Genomic DNA, 14231 nt, shown 5'->3' on the forward strand with positions numbered 1-14231 from the left:
AACAAATCAAATAGTCTTTTAAACGAGGGAATATTAACATCAGTGTAAATACTCAGCTCTGCAAGTGTACAGTAGTAAGTTTGAAACTATACCTACCACTTCAAGCTTAACCTCATGTGAATTGCTCATCCAATGAGCCTTATTTGATTTCAGTAATTCAATGTGGACAATCAGGTATCAATTCAAAATTTAAAAATCACGACTTGCATCTTTGAACACCAAGCTACATTCCAACTCTAAATGATGTGCGCTACAAGATTGCTATCCCCATTGTGGTTCCATTCTAATTCTCCTAGAAAACAAAGAGGAACCGGTTAACTGTACACAGCTGCATTATGGTGGGCTTTTAAACGTGTTCTTGTGGGGCACATACAAAGGAAAGTGTTTACTAACACTCCCCTCCCTATGTTTCCAAATTAACAAGGCACACATTAAAATGAGCTTTTAAGTCTAGTTATTTCTTTCAGTATTAGAACACCACTTTTACCTCCATTCCATGTGTTTTTATGTTAATGCAAACTATGCTGTTCAAATAATATATTTTGTAATGTCATGACTTTAGAACTTTTCAGAATGTATTTCAGACGTGTACCCAAATGGTGTAAATGTGTCAGTTTCTGAAGAATTCTATGCAAATAAACACTACTTTTCATGGATTAATAATTATCTTTATTCTTCAGAATTGTTCTTTTTTACCCTGTGCGTTCATCATGTTCGTAGAATGTTTTCCACATTTTCAGTATTACAGTATTACTCCTTATTCTGTACTGTGGGGAAGGCCTTTCCTCACCTCACTGACCAGAGGGTGGCACGGTAGCACAGTGGTTAGCACTGCTGCTTCACAGCTCCAGGGACCTGGGTTCGATTCCCGGCTTGGGTCACTGTCTGTGTGGAGTTTGCACATTCTCCTCGTGTCTGCGTGGGTTTCCTCCGGGTGCTCCGGTTTCCTCCCACAGTCCAAAGATGTGCGGGTTAGGTTGATTGGCCAGGCTAAATTGCCCCTTAGTGTCCTGAGATGCGTAGGTTAGAGGGATTAGCGGGTAAATCTGTCGGGATATGGGGGTAGGGCCTGGGTGGGATTGTGGTCGGTGCAGACTCGATGGGCCGAATGGCCTCTTTCTGTACTGTAGGGTTTCTATGATCTATTATGGACCCTGACATCTACCCAGAGTCTCAGTGTGGCTTCAGAACAGGCAGAAAGCAGTTTTCTCACTTAGGAAGTTCCAAGAGAGGTGTTGTGACCAGCACAGACAACTGTACAAAGCTTTAAAAACGCCAACTCTCTTTGGCACATTTTGCTCCAAGTTGTTACTGTATGCTTCTGGCAACTCAATCGGGGATGTCCATCTGCATGCCAGAGCTTACAGCAAGCTGTTCATGTGCCAAGACCCAAAGTGTGTATTGTCCTAGTCTGTGAATTGCTGTTTGTTAACAAGGCCACACTGACATCCCATTCTGAAGTTCACCTGCAATAGTCTGTAGATTGGTTTTCCTGTGCCTGAAGGGAGCTTGTACTGACAATCAGCATTAGGAAGACCAAAGTTAGAGGCCAGGATGCAGAGACCCCTCCTTTCAACAGCACTGACAACTTCATACCTTGGATCAACAATGACCAGAAACCTGTCCCTTGATGCCAACATCAGCACCAGGATTGCCAAGGCTACAGTTGTCACTCAAGTTGAAAAGTCGAGTGTGGACCAACAACAAACTAACTGAAAATACAATGCTGTGTGTGTATCAGGCTTGCGTTCCCAGCACCCTCCTTTACAGTAACAAGGCATGGACAAAGCAAAAAAAAAGCGGCTGAACAACTTCTACCTCCACCACCTCTGATGAATGTTGGGCATTTCCTGACCAGACAGAGTGCTGGAAGTGGAAGTATACCAGCATATGAGAATCCCCTGTATGTTTGCCCAGTTTGAGTCGGCGGTGACTCTGTTGGCTGGGTCATGTGAGCTGAATGGATGACAGCCACATTTCCAAAGACTTGCTCCACAGCAAGCTTGCTATCAGCACTGGAACAACAGATGGCCATGTCTGAGATACAAGGATAGCACAGTGGTTAGCACTGCTGCTTCACAGCTCCAGGGTCCTGGGTTCGATTCCCGGCTCGGGTCACTGTCTGTGTGGAGTTTGCACATTCTCCTCGTGTTTGCGTGGGTTTCCTCCGGGTGCTCCGGTTTCCTCCCACAGTCCAAAGATGTGCGGGTTAGGTTGATTGGCCAGGTTAAAAAATTGCCCCTGAGATGTGTTGGTTAGAGGGATTAGCGGGTAAATATGTGGGGGTAGGGCCTGGGTGGGATTGTGGTCGGTGCAGACTCGATGGGCCGAATGGCCTCCTTCTGCACTGTAGGGTTTCTATTCTATTTCTATTCTATTCTATCTGCAAACGAGGCGAAGGTGGTCCATGGGAGGTCTTCACTGCTGACCAGAGTACCCGGAGAAAAGCAATTAGGAAGGGTCTGGAGAAAGCAGAGGACAAAATAAATGATGAGATGGCGGGAAGAAAGCCCACCGGAAGGAAAAAATACCAGTTGTCCTTGGGTCATCAATGCCAGTTGTGAAAAGGACTGCCACTCACAGATCAGCTCGACAGCCACAATACACCATGTTCAATACAGAGGTGGCATTCACCCTGGGTAGTCCATCATCTCCCATGATATGTCATTTTGAAGCATTCCTTAACATTTCAAATGTATTGGTGGATTGCTTATAACAAGTAATCAGTCTTCAGGATTAACCAATCCCGCTTTTATACTTAGAATCAGGAGCTAAAGACATAGGAATAATGTGCAAATTAGCAACTTATTATTGTACAAAAACAGTGAAATTTAGAAATGTTATCTTGTATTCGTAACATTTCTTACAGAAGCAACACAAAGACCATTTATTTAATGACCAGATGGATCTAATTGCAGAGTGAAAGGGAGAGAGCAATTTAACTGGGGCAGGTGACTCCATGCCACCAATGTATCAACATCAATACAGTCTCTATTCTTCACCATCACCACTTTATTTCAAATCCCCTTGTGCTAAACTAAAAAGTCCCCAACATAAATCAATGACCTGCACTCAGTCAGTTTTATTCCAGACTCTCAGATTGCATTAGTAAATGAACTGCTCTGGCACAAAACAAGGGTTTAATTCTCAATCCATATTGATTTTTGATGTAGTTCTACATGTGCCATCACACGCTGACCATGTGGGTTTGCTGGGAGTGATTAAACAAGGTTTCAAATGCAAGCTGTTCCCGTGAAATATGGCTTTGAAATATGGGATTTGAGTAATTAGTTTATCTGCTCTCCAGTAGTTAATGAAGAATACCTAGTACTCAAACTTGAAACTCAGCTTTACATTTACAATATGTTTTTTTAAAAATTCAGAACATCCAAGTATGATTCCATCATCGATTAAGAAAAATTGTGAACCAGACCATACCTGAAAAAAAGGTCAATGGAACATAACCTGCTAAATATCTGAACCACTACCCATCACCTTCACAACTTCCCAACATTCAGGGTCCTCAGGCAAACAAAACAATTCCTGAGAGCAATGGAAGCCATTAAACAAGATCAGACAAGATCACACCAAATGACAAGCTTCCAGAAACAACAACTATACATTTGCTTTCTTCTTTAGGGAATACAACAGGAATTTTGTTGCAGAAATCGTAATGTTTTAAGAATTAAACACTGAATTTAAGAAGTTTAAAACTAAGCTCCCTTTGTTGCACCAACATTCTAAGATTAGGGGGACAAAAAAATCTTGTGGCCCGAATACACTGCTAATAGTTATTATCTTTGTTTTGAGAAAGTCAGGACAAAATTCTGAATTCAATACTTTCCCCATGTGCAACTTCATTAATGGTACTGGAAGGAGATTATAATCTATGTTTCTGGGTACAGGGTTTGGCGCAGAGTGAGGAAAGAAGGCACTTTATTGTCGTCTTGCCTAAAAGAAGTTACTTAATTTGATGAGCTGACACTGATGGTTTTCCTGAGTGAGGTGCTACAAAGGTCAAATGGTAATGGGCTCTTCGACATTGAACACCAGTGAATACCTTTCAAAAGACACATACGTATATACACATCTTTACAACTAAAGAAGGTTCTAGGCAGAGAATCCTGGAGCTGGCTCTCTCTGCAGCACTTTGCTGACAGTCCTCAGGGTGAGCGGCAGTGAAGCATTTGTGTCTTTGTACCACCTTGGGTTGGCAATGTCCGCAGAGGGTCCCAGTATCAGTTGAGCTACATTTGGAGCTTTCAACAGATTGTTGAGCTCATTGGCACGGGCCAGGATTTCCTGAATATCGTCCTCGCTGTACAGGGAGGAAATCAAAGCACTCCGAACAAATGGCCTCATCTTGGACAGGGACAGGGAGACCCTAAAGAGAAAAAAATGGATTTACAGATGGGAGTTTCTCAGCAATTCCACTTATTATGCACAGATTTACTGACAAATAAATGAAGATTTCAGCACAAATTTTCCAAAAACCATCCCTTTCCTGCTTTTCTTAAATACTGTTTAAACTGGAGAGATGGATGGCTAGAAACAGGCACAAGTCGTAATTGCTGTATGAAGAATTGGGAAGGAAATTCATTAACTACATCGCACACTATCCAAAACTCAAATTATAACAAGAAATCAAACTTCAATACATGTTCTACAATGTTACTTATGGGAGTTAATTTCCTACTTTATGCTTCTTTGAGGAGGAAAAATTCATCCAAATGGAATCCACACTCTGTGTAGGCTGATAATGAAAGTATACATTATACCAGGATCATGGCTGGGCCTCTCCTGGCAGTGACAAAGACCAGTATTTAGAGACAGGCCAGATGGACTGAGAAAAGAAGTATTCATCAATGGAGAAATTAGTAAATGATAACATGCCTCCTATAAAAGACCACAGACATAGGAGCAGAAGTAGGCTATTCAGCCCATCGAGTTGTCCCGCCATTCAATGAGATCATGAGTGATCTGAAATAATGATCCTCAACTCCACTTTCCTGCCCATAACCCAGTATTCCTTATTGATTGAAAATCTGTCTCAGTCTTGAACATACTTAACCTCCACAGCTCTCTGCAGTAAAGAATTCCAAAGATTCACTACCCTCTGAGAGAATAAATTTCTCCTCATCTCTGTCTTAAATGGGTGACCTGTTAGTCTGAGATTGTGTCCTCTGGTCCTAGACTCTGCCACAAAGGGGGACAACCTCTCAGCATCTATCCTGTCAAGCGCCTGAGAATCCAATGTGTTTCAATAACGTCAGCTCTCATTCTTCTAGACTCCAATGAGTACTGCAGAGAGCTGGCCCAACCTACTAAACCTCTCCTCAAAAGAAAATGCCTCCAGACCCGGGATCAACCTAGTGAACCTTCTCTGGATTGCCTCCAATGCCAGTATATCCTTCCTTAGATAAGGGGACCAAAATTGTTCACACTATTCCAGGTATGGTCTAACTAGTGTCTTGCAGAGTTTTAGCAAGACTTCCCTATTTTTACACTCCATTCCTACTGAAATGACAGCCAACATTCCATTTGTCCTCCCAATTACCTGCTGAACTTTCATGCTAGTTTTATGTGATTTATGCACAAGGATACATACACATTCCATTTCTTCAGTACAATGTGTCAATTTTGCCCATGCCTGGTTACTGACTACAGCATGGGAATGGGTTGTGCTATCCATTCCGCAGGCTCAACCAACTAGTTAGAATGACAGAGTCACACAGCATAAAAGAGGCCACTTGTTCCATTATGCTTATACTAACTTGTTGAAAGCTACCCATGTGGTCCCTCCTCTTTCCCCACAGTCCTGAACTTGTTTTCACCCTTCAGATATTTTATCCAATATCCTTTTGATAGTTACTACTGAATCTGCTTCCACCATTCTTTCAGGCAATATATTCCCGAGCATAACAACTCAGAACATTTCAAAACATTCTCCTCATCACCCCTCAATTGCTTTAAATTTTATATCCGTGCCCTGTGGTGACTGACCCTCCTGCCAGCGGAAACAGGTACTCCTGGTTTACTCCATTAAAACCTGATAACATTTTGAAGGTGGTTGAATTGTGTCTGGCAATAAATTCTCAATAGTTGAAAGATGACCCCATCCCTCCTACCAGCCCTCTGGATATATCACTGAGATACAGCGTGTACCTTGGAATCAGATCCTGGCTGCGCGATGCCAGCTTTGCCAGTGTGGTCATGAGGACAGTGATAACCCGTGGCGAATACTTTGGGACACAGGCAGAGGCTCTCAGCTGGGTGATCTCAAAAAGCAACGCCTCCAGAGTTTCAAAGAACTTGGTGATTTGTTCAACCGTGCAGCGTTTATCGTAGGACAAGGACATGTACTCCCCGACGGCCCACACCTGAAAACACAAAACTAATCGCTCAGTTTACATACTTAGCTTCGATGCAGCAACTCTTTACTGAGAAAAAGGTCACTGAACTCTTGTTTCTCTGCCCACAGATGCTGCCTGACTTGCTGAGTATTTTCAGCATTGCCAGCTTCACATTAGTCCATTACTGTATTGACTGGAAATTTCACTGGGTTCACCTTTTATAATTCCCCCTCGTATTTTAAAAGCAGCATTTATTAATCATTCTGGGACATGTTTTTTGTGATCAGCTGATGTATTGTAGCTGGTCTATTTACACAGAACACCTTCTAACTGGTGCAGGAACTTCCTAACAAAAAACCATTCTGGCTTGGGTCACTCTCTGTGTGGAGTTTGCACATTCTCCCCGTGTCTGCATGGGTTTCCTCTGGGTGCTCCGGTTTCCTCCCACAGTCCAAAGCTGTGCAGGTTAGGTGGATTGGCCATGCTAAATTACCCCTTAGTGTCAGGGATTAGCAGGGTAAATGTGTGGGGTTACGGGGATAGGGCCCAGGTGCGATTGTGGTCAATACAGACTCGATGGCCGAATGGCCTCCTTCTGTACTGTAGGGATTCTATGATTCTAACCACACATTGTATTATTACTGTTATATTAAACTACGTATATATGTTTAGAGTTATTTTTAAATCAGGCAACTACTGCTTTTAACATTACAAGCGACTATGCTCCAAAGTACTGTAATTTCAGTGGCTGTAAAGCATACTGGGATCTCCAGAGGTTGTGTGATGCACTATATGAATGCAAGTTCTTTCTTTCCTTCCGTTTGCTTTAACTTCATTAGTCCCAACCAGATTTGAGTCCAGGGTCAGTACAATGATATAAGGATATAGCACTATCCAATTCCTAGGACAGAACAATAAGCTATAAAAAAAACCAGACTGGAAAACAAACAGCATCGCAACACCTCTCTAGAACCTCACCCCTACCTCTACTGCATTTTCATCATTCTTTTGAAAAGGCCAGGCCACCATCTGTTGTCCCTCCCCAGTTGCCCTTGAGAAGATGAGCCGCCTTCTTAAATCGCTGCATGCCATCAGGTTTGACTGTTCTTTAACAGTTTAGTACGTGGCTTGTTCGGCCATTTCAGAGGGCAGTTAAGAGTCAACCACATTATTGTGGAGTCACATGTAGGCCAGATTGGACAGGGGCAGCAGATTCTCTCCAGAAGGGTTTTAATGACAATCGATGATAGGCTCATGGTCACCTTGACTGAGACTAGCTTTCAACTCCAGATTTATTAATTCATTGAATTTAAATTGCATCAGGATAGGACTTGAACCCGTGTCCCCATAGCATGGGTCACAATGCCAGCGTCTCCCTTTACATGTGCACATTGCTATGAAGTTCTGGACAACACTCAAAAATGGCAATCATAGTAAAATTTCCTTGTCATAATCCAAACGCTCAGAAGCTATTTTTAATACCAGTGGAGATCAGCTCACTCAGGTCAGAATGGGGTCTAAACATGGTATCTTCCTGCTCATTACAGTTCAGATACTTACTGGATAAATGAGCTGAGTCATCAGAAGGAGCACTAAATATGGACAAAGTACAGAAATTGCTGTCTTAACATACTTCAGTGTTACTCAAGGACAAACAGTGGTCTACAGTAAATCAATAAGCTAGGCTATCCTGTGAAATTCCTTACCACATGGGTGAAGAAGTTCTCCTTATTAATGATGTTGCTGACTGCTCCACAGAAGTCCAGCAACTCTTTGGACTGTTCTACTATGAGAGCTGGGTACAGTTTACATAACACCATCAGCTGGGAACTGAACACTCTGTGGATTCAGAAGGAGAAGAAATAAGCAATACACATGGTGTCCAGGCAGTAATTAATCAGAATGTACCCAAAATGAATCTAGACATTCAACTTAAAGGGTTTGAACTTTACACCAATTTATGTGAAGATACTCATAAAATGACATTTCTCCGACACCTGTCGGAACTCCACAGTTACTGCCCACCTGTGCAGGGTTACTAATGTGGCACTGTGAAGAGTGGTGATTGGGTGCTGGCACTACATGCAGACCAGGACACCATTACATTCATTGACCCTGTGAACCTAATTCATAATTTCACTGTGTAAATTTGCAAAACAATTACTTTCCATCTGCTATCAAATTACAAGCAAATAACACAACTGACTGCAATGTCTCTCTCTAAAAGGGCATTGGTGACCACAGACCTCCATGTTAATCTTGTTATAAAGGTGTGGATCATCTTCGGTGGTGGTACATTCATCCAGTTTGGGAGGCACTTTAAAAATATAATTCTTTGTCTACCTTAATCCTTTTATCATCGATCTTCCCCAACAGCATCAGACTTTCTAAATCATGGTTTCTTATTGCTGACCAAGATTGGGAAGAGATAGTTGGAATTTCTTGGGCACATAGAATTCTTTTAGTCTCTTTTTTTTTACAGTGAACTACTTCACTGGTAGTACGACTTGTGTCCAAGATATCTTCATTCTTCACCTCAAAAACCACAACTCTGCAGCCTCAGTCCTTCTCTGCATTGTTTCACTGATCATCCAGCACTCACTTGTGTGTCAGATTGGTGTGATGTAGCATTCCAGGCATCTCAGTCTTATTTTCATGAGTTGATCACAATCTTTTTCATTTTTGAAATGCATCTATAACCATTCCAATCCCTTGTCTTATTTGTTGCTCGTACTTTCCACCCAGTGTTAACATACTTCCTGGATAACAACATTGGTCTATCTATTTGAATGTTTCATTCTTCAATGTGATCTTACATTCTGATGTGATTTTCTTTTTCGACACGACTAGACATTTGGTTTTCTTACAATTTATGCTCATCCTTTTCTCCTCAGTTTTGCACACTACTCCATCCAAAATCTTTTGTAGTTTCTTTTCAGAGTCGACAATCTGAACAGTGTCATTGGTGTATTTTATATTATTAAGTTGGAATCTCCAACTAATGTTCCAGGGAGTTCTTCAATCTCTCTAAGACTATTTTCACTATACAAATTGAGTAAGTCTGGTGAGAAATCTGCCTGACCCCTTTTTTAATCTTCACAAGATCACTTAGATTGTTCTCAACTTTTACGCCTACAGATCTTTGCCGTCAAGATCAAGAGACTCTAACTCGTTGAACACTCTTCATGTTTTATCTTACCAAATACTTTAATATAATCAATAAAACATTTGAATGCATCTTTTTTTATCTCTGACTCTTTCTGATGGCATATTTGCATGCAAAGCGTGCCTTGTTCCTCTATCTTTGACAAAAACACACTGAAATTTCTGACTTTATCTTGCTCCTGGCTCTGTTAATCAGCACTCAGTGAAAGATCTTAGTAATGTGACACATCAAACTGATAACATGAAGGAGTTCACAATCTATTACTCTGGGCTTTTTAGGAAGCACAATAAATATTGATTTTTAAGTCTGCTGGGATTTCTCCCATGTCATAAACTTCATTTAAGCTGAGGGTCTATTCCAAAGTCTTTAAAACTTTTGATTTGTTCCGTGACTATTCCATCTGGGACTTTGGCTTTATTGTTTTTTATCTTATTTATTACTTTGTCATTCATGATCTTTGAACCATCCATGTTTTTCTTAATTGTTGGCTTTTCTTCCTGTCTGTTGTCCTCAAATAGCCTCTGATGTATTTAGTCCATCTGGCAAGCACTTGATCCCTTTCCATAACAACTTCCCCATGTTTCCCTTTGAATCATCAGTCAGATGTACAATCACTAAGGGGCAATTTAGCATGGCCAATCCACCTAACCTGCACATACTGGGACACTAAAGGGCAATTCAATTTGGCCAATCCAACAAACCTGCACATCTTTAGATTGTGGGAGGAAACCGGAGCACCCGGAGGAAACCCACACAGACACAGAATGTGCAGACTCCACACAGTCACCTGAGGCCAGAATCAAACCCGAGTCCCTGGCGCGGTGGGGCAGCAGTGTTAACCACTGTGCCACCCTGTTTCCTTATCTTCAATCTATTTCTGTTTGATTCTTTTCTCTAATTCCTGATATTTTCTTTGCTCTATTTGCTATCTATCAGCTATACACAGCATAATATTCTGGAATGAAAAGGTTTGGTCTGAAATACTATTTCAAGTTAACAATCACATTCCTTTGTTTCCAAGAACCCGCTTGAATCTGCAGATCTCCCCATCTGTCAATGGTACAATGACAGACAGTGACTGGTTAAACCTGCACAAATGAGAGATGCCCATAATTTACATCCCCTCCATCAGCACTAGCAACAATTTACATTTATGTTTTAGAAATACCCAATAACTTAGCAGTACCCAGATTGGTACTGAGTAAGACAGATCAGAAGGTACTAGGCTTGATCTCCACTTACTTATCATCATCATAGCTACTGTATGACTAAAGCTAGGATGGAACGCCAAGTGCCAAGAGTGCTGCTCTTCACTAGGCAATGAGCCAGATCCATGTTAATTAAGGACAATTGAATAGGAAATGTCAACAGAGGGATTTTTAATGGCAAATGTGGACATAAAAGCAGGACTATACATTTAAGCAACGGGAAATAAGTTTTGCAGCTGGGAAGTTTATACATTCCTCAAGATAAGTGTGGTATTGACTACACATAGTATTATATAATATCTACAGCACAGAAACTGGCAATTCAGTCTGTGATGATGGGCCAGCTCTACCGGAGCTGCTAATACCCTTCCTCATTTAACCGAAACTACACATCTTTCTACTCCTCTCTCTTTAGTGTGCTTCCAGTTAACTGTATCCATGCTGCCATCTCAACTACTCCATATGGTTCCACATTCAAACACTCCCTGATAAAGAGTTTTTCCTGAATTTCCTGATGGATTTATTCGTGACTATGATATGTTTAAGGCCTCTTATTTTAATTTTCCCCACAACTACAAATATCTTCTACCCTATAAAGCCTTTTTATAATCTTACAGACCTGTTTCAGGTCATCCTTCAGTCTTCGCTTGTCTAGAGAAAAGAACATCAGCCTGGTCGATCTTTCCTGAGGGGTGTAACTTTTCAGTTCTACTATCACCCTAGTAATTCTTTTGTACCTTTCCTAGACCCTCTTACTTCTTTTTCTAACACACCAGAACTGTGCAGAGTACTCCCACGTGTGCTCTAACCAAGGTTCTATACAAGTTTAACATAAAATCTTTACTTTTCAATTCTATCCCACTAGAAATGAACCCTGGCACTGAAGTTGCTTTGTAATCGCTTTATTAATCTGCATTGCTACTTTTAGCATTTGCTTTTCAGTATCTTCAGGTCCCTCAATGCTATTTAGACACTTATTTTCCAAGGACTTTTTAATCTCTATTTCTTTCCTTCATAAGTGTACACACCTCACAATTACTTAGCTAGTAGCTCATTTGTCAGTTACACAGCCAATGTCAGTTTATTAATTTATTCCTTCATTTCATCACAATCCTCCCCTATATTAACGACAAATTGCTGTTGCCTGTAAATTTTGAAATTGTTCTTCTGATTCCAGTTGTCCCAACATAACTCCTTGTGGAACACCACTTCCTACCTTGCAGCAGGCTGAGTAACTAACTCAAATCCCTATCCTCTGTTTTGCAGTCAACTTGCGAACCATTCTGTTGCTTGTCCCCTGACGTCACCATGGCCCGGCCTTAAATCATGAAATCCATGCTGACTATTCCTTATTATACTTTCAGGTTCTAGATGTTTTGATCACACCTATAGGGTTGGTTTAGCTCAGTTGGCTGGATGGCTGGTTTGTGATGCAGAGTGATGCCAACAGTGTGGGTTCAACTCCTGTACCGGCTGAGGTTATTCATGAAGGCCCTGCCTTCTCAACGTTGCCCCTCGCCTGAGGTGTGGTGATCCTCAGGTTAAATCATCACCAGTCAGCTCTCTCTCTCAAAGAGGAGAGCAGCCTATGGTCATCTGGGACTATGGTGACGTTACCTTTACACCTATATATTCAATTGGTGATGGCTGTCAGTTTTACACCTCTTAAAATTCTGTTTGTGCAAGATGATTCTCTCTAAGTGAGAGCACAAACTGATGAGCAGCATTATTCCATCCAGTATGTAATCTATCCCAGACAACATACAGGCCACTGTTAAAGAAGATTACTGTTTCTCACCGTTGAACCTCAGCCTTGAAGTCCGGGATATCATAAAGGAGACTGCTACGCTCCAGAATAACCAGGACCAGCTGGTTTATCAGTGCACCGTCTGCAAACTGAAGCAAAAGGGAAAGTGTGTGAGAGTCCAAAAACAGTCATTTACCAATCAAAACACAGCGTAAACAGGAAAAGCTCTGATGACAAAAGTGCAAACTCGTTCTGCCTTTAAGCTACAATTGACTTTAAACAAGCAACCCCTGGAACCCAAGATAACATGATAAATTAGTGGTTCATGAGCTACCTGGTAAACTTCAGTGTGAATTTTACTATGTTCTGCAGTCAATTTATTATATAATCGCAGTTGAATTGACAAAAGACTGAAGCATCTGTTTTGCTCATGAATGTGTACTAATATCGTTGCTTTATTGGGATTAGAAAGTTAGGTATCTGAAGCAGTCAATAGATAACGTTAACAGTAAATGATTGACAAGAGGAGGGGAGAATGAGTAAAGTATCTTTGGTGCCATATGGTTAATGCTGCTGCCCTGTAGATTAAGCCTGGGTGACCAAACATCGCAGTTTTACTGGGACAGTCCCAGTTTTTTATTAAATGTCCGAGAGTCCCATCCTCAAACTGTTCCAATGTCCCGGTTTTTGGCTTCTCCCTCATCAGAGATTTCTCTCAGTATTTCACCTTTCCTTCAGCATCTCTTCACTTCCTCTCCCGAATCCTTCACCTTTACCTCACCCTTCACATTCCACCTAAACTTCTGGCTTGGTTTACATGAAGAAAACCACAAACGTGTGCAAGACTAACTGGCTGCACTGGATTCTCCCTGTTCAGTTTTACTACAGGTAACTCCTCAATACTGGGGACATTCCCCTCCGTGTGACAGATTTCATCTTACACCCACTTCCTTCCCAGAATAGGAACTCACTGCTTATCTCCCCCTTCCAGTATTCCTCTGGCTGTGCCAGTCTGCCCTTCTGCTGGCATGACCCTTACTGGCATGACCATGAATGGCATGAATTGGTGCACAATTCCACTGGCTTAGCCTGTCCCTCTCCAGCCAGGCACTTTACACACGAATGTATGATAGTGGGTATTATTGACAAGATTATTTGGCTGGTGTGAGGGGTGTTGTGGGGTTAGCATAGAGCCTCTGAAGTGAGTCTGATGCTGCAATGCCATAGAAACATAGAACACAGAAAAGCTACAGCACAAACAGGCCCTTCGGCCCACAAGTTGCGCCGAACAATTTCCTTACCTTCTAGGCTCATCTATAACCTATAATCATCTTACTAACCTCCATGAACCTATCCAAAAGTCTCTTAAAAGACTCAATCGAATCCGCTTCCACCACCACTACCAGCAGCCGATTCCACGCACCCACTACCCTCTGAGTGAAAAACTTACCCCTAACATCTCCTCTATACCTACTCCCCAGCACCCTAAACCTGTGGCCTCTTGTGACAACCATTTCAGCCCTGGGTAAAAGCCTCTGAATAGAATGTCCTTGCAGGTAGTTGGATATTGGCATGGTGCTTATTGGTAACCCACCAATCAGTGCTGAGGATGTTGGCAGAGTAAGTTCGGTTGAGCAGTGGGACGTGCAACCGAACGTTTCACTGAAAGGTCACATGCTTACAGCTCTGGGTGCAAACAAAGTCACCCACACTTGCGGTGGGTTCACTAGTTTAAAATTCAGCTTCTGGCTGAAAAC

The 14231-nt window shown here is 41.8% G+C and overlaps 1 protein-coding gene across 2 annotated transcripts in view; it reads right to left on the reverse strand.

The window, feature by feature from the left end:
- Positions 1-2786: 2786 nt before the first annotated feature.
- Positions 2787-14231, reverse strand: part of ap5z1 (adaptor related protein complex 5 subunit zeta 1) — a 48362-nt gene continuing 36917 nt past the window's right edge. For both annotated transcript variants that reach the window (XM_078240152.1, XM_078240151.1), the window contains 4 exons: positions 12526-12623; positions 8060-8192; positions 6166-6380; positions 2787-4384 (listed from right to left, as the gene is read on the reverse strand). In XM_078240152.1, coding sequence (XP_078096278.1) covers positions 4111-4384; positions 6166-6380; positions 8060-8192; positions 12526-12623 — 720 coding nt within the window. In that variant the 3' untranslated portion in view covers positions 2787-4110. The remainder of the gene's footprint in view (positions 4385-6165; positions 6381-8059; positions 8193-12525; positions 12624-14231) is intronic.

This window comes from Mustelus asterias, chromosome 23 (genome assembly GCF_964213995.1).
Source record: "Mustelus asterias chromosome 23, sMusAst1.hap1.1, whole genome shotgun sequence".
NCBI classification, from domain to species: domain Eukaryota; kingdom Metazoa; phylum Chordata; class Chondrichthyes; order Carcharhiniformes; family Triakidae; genus Mustelus; species Mustelus asterias.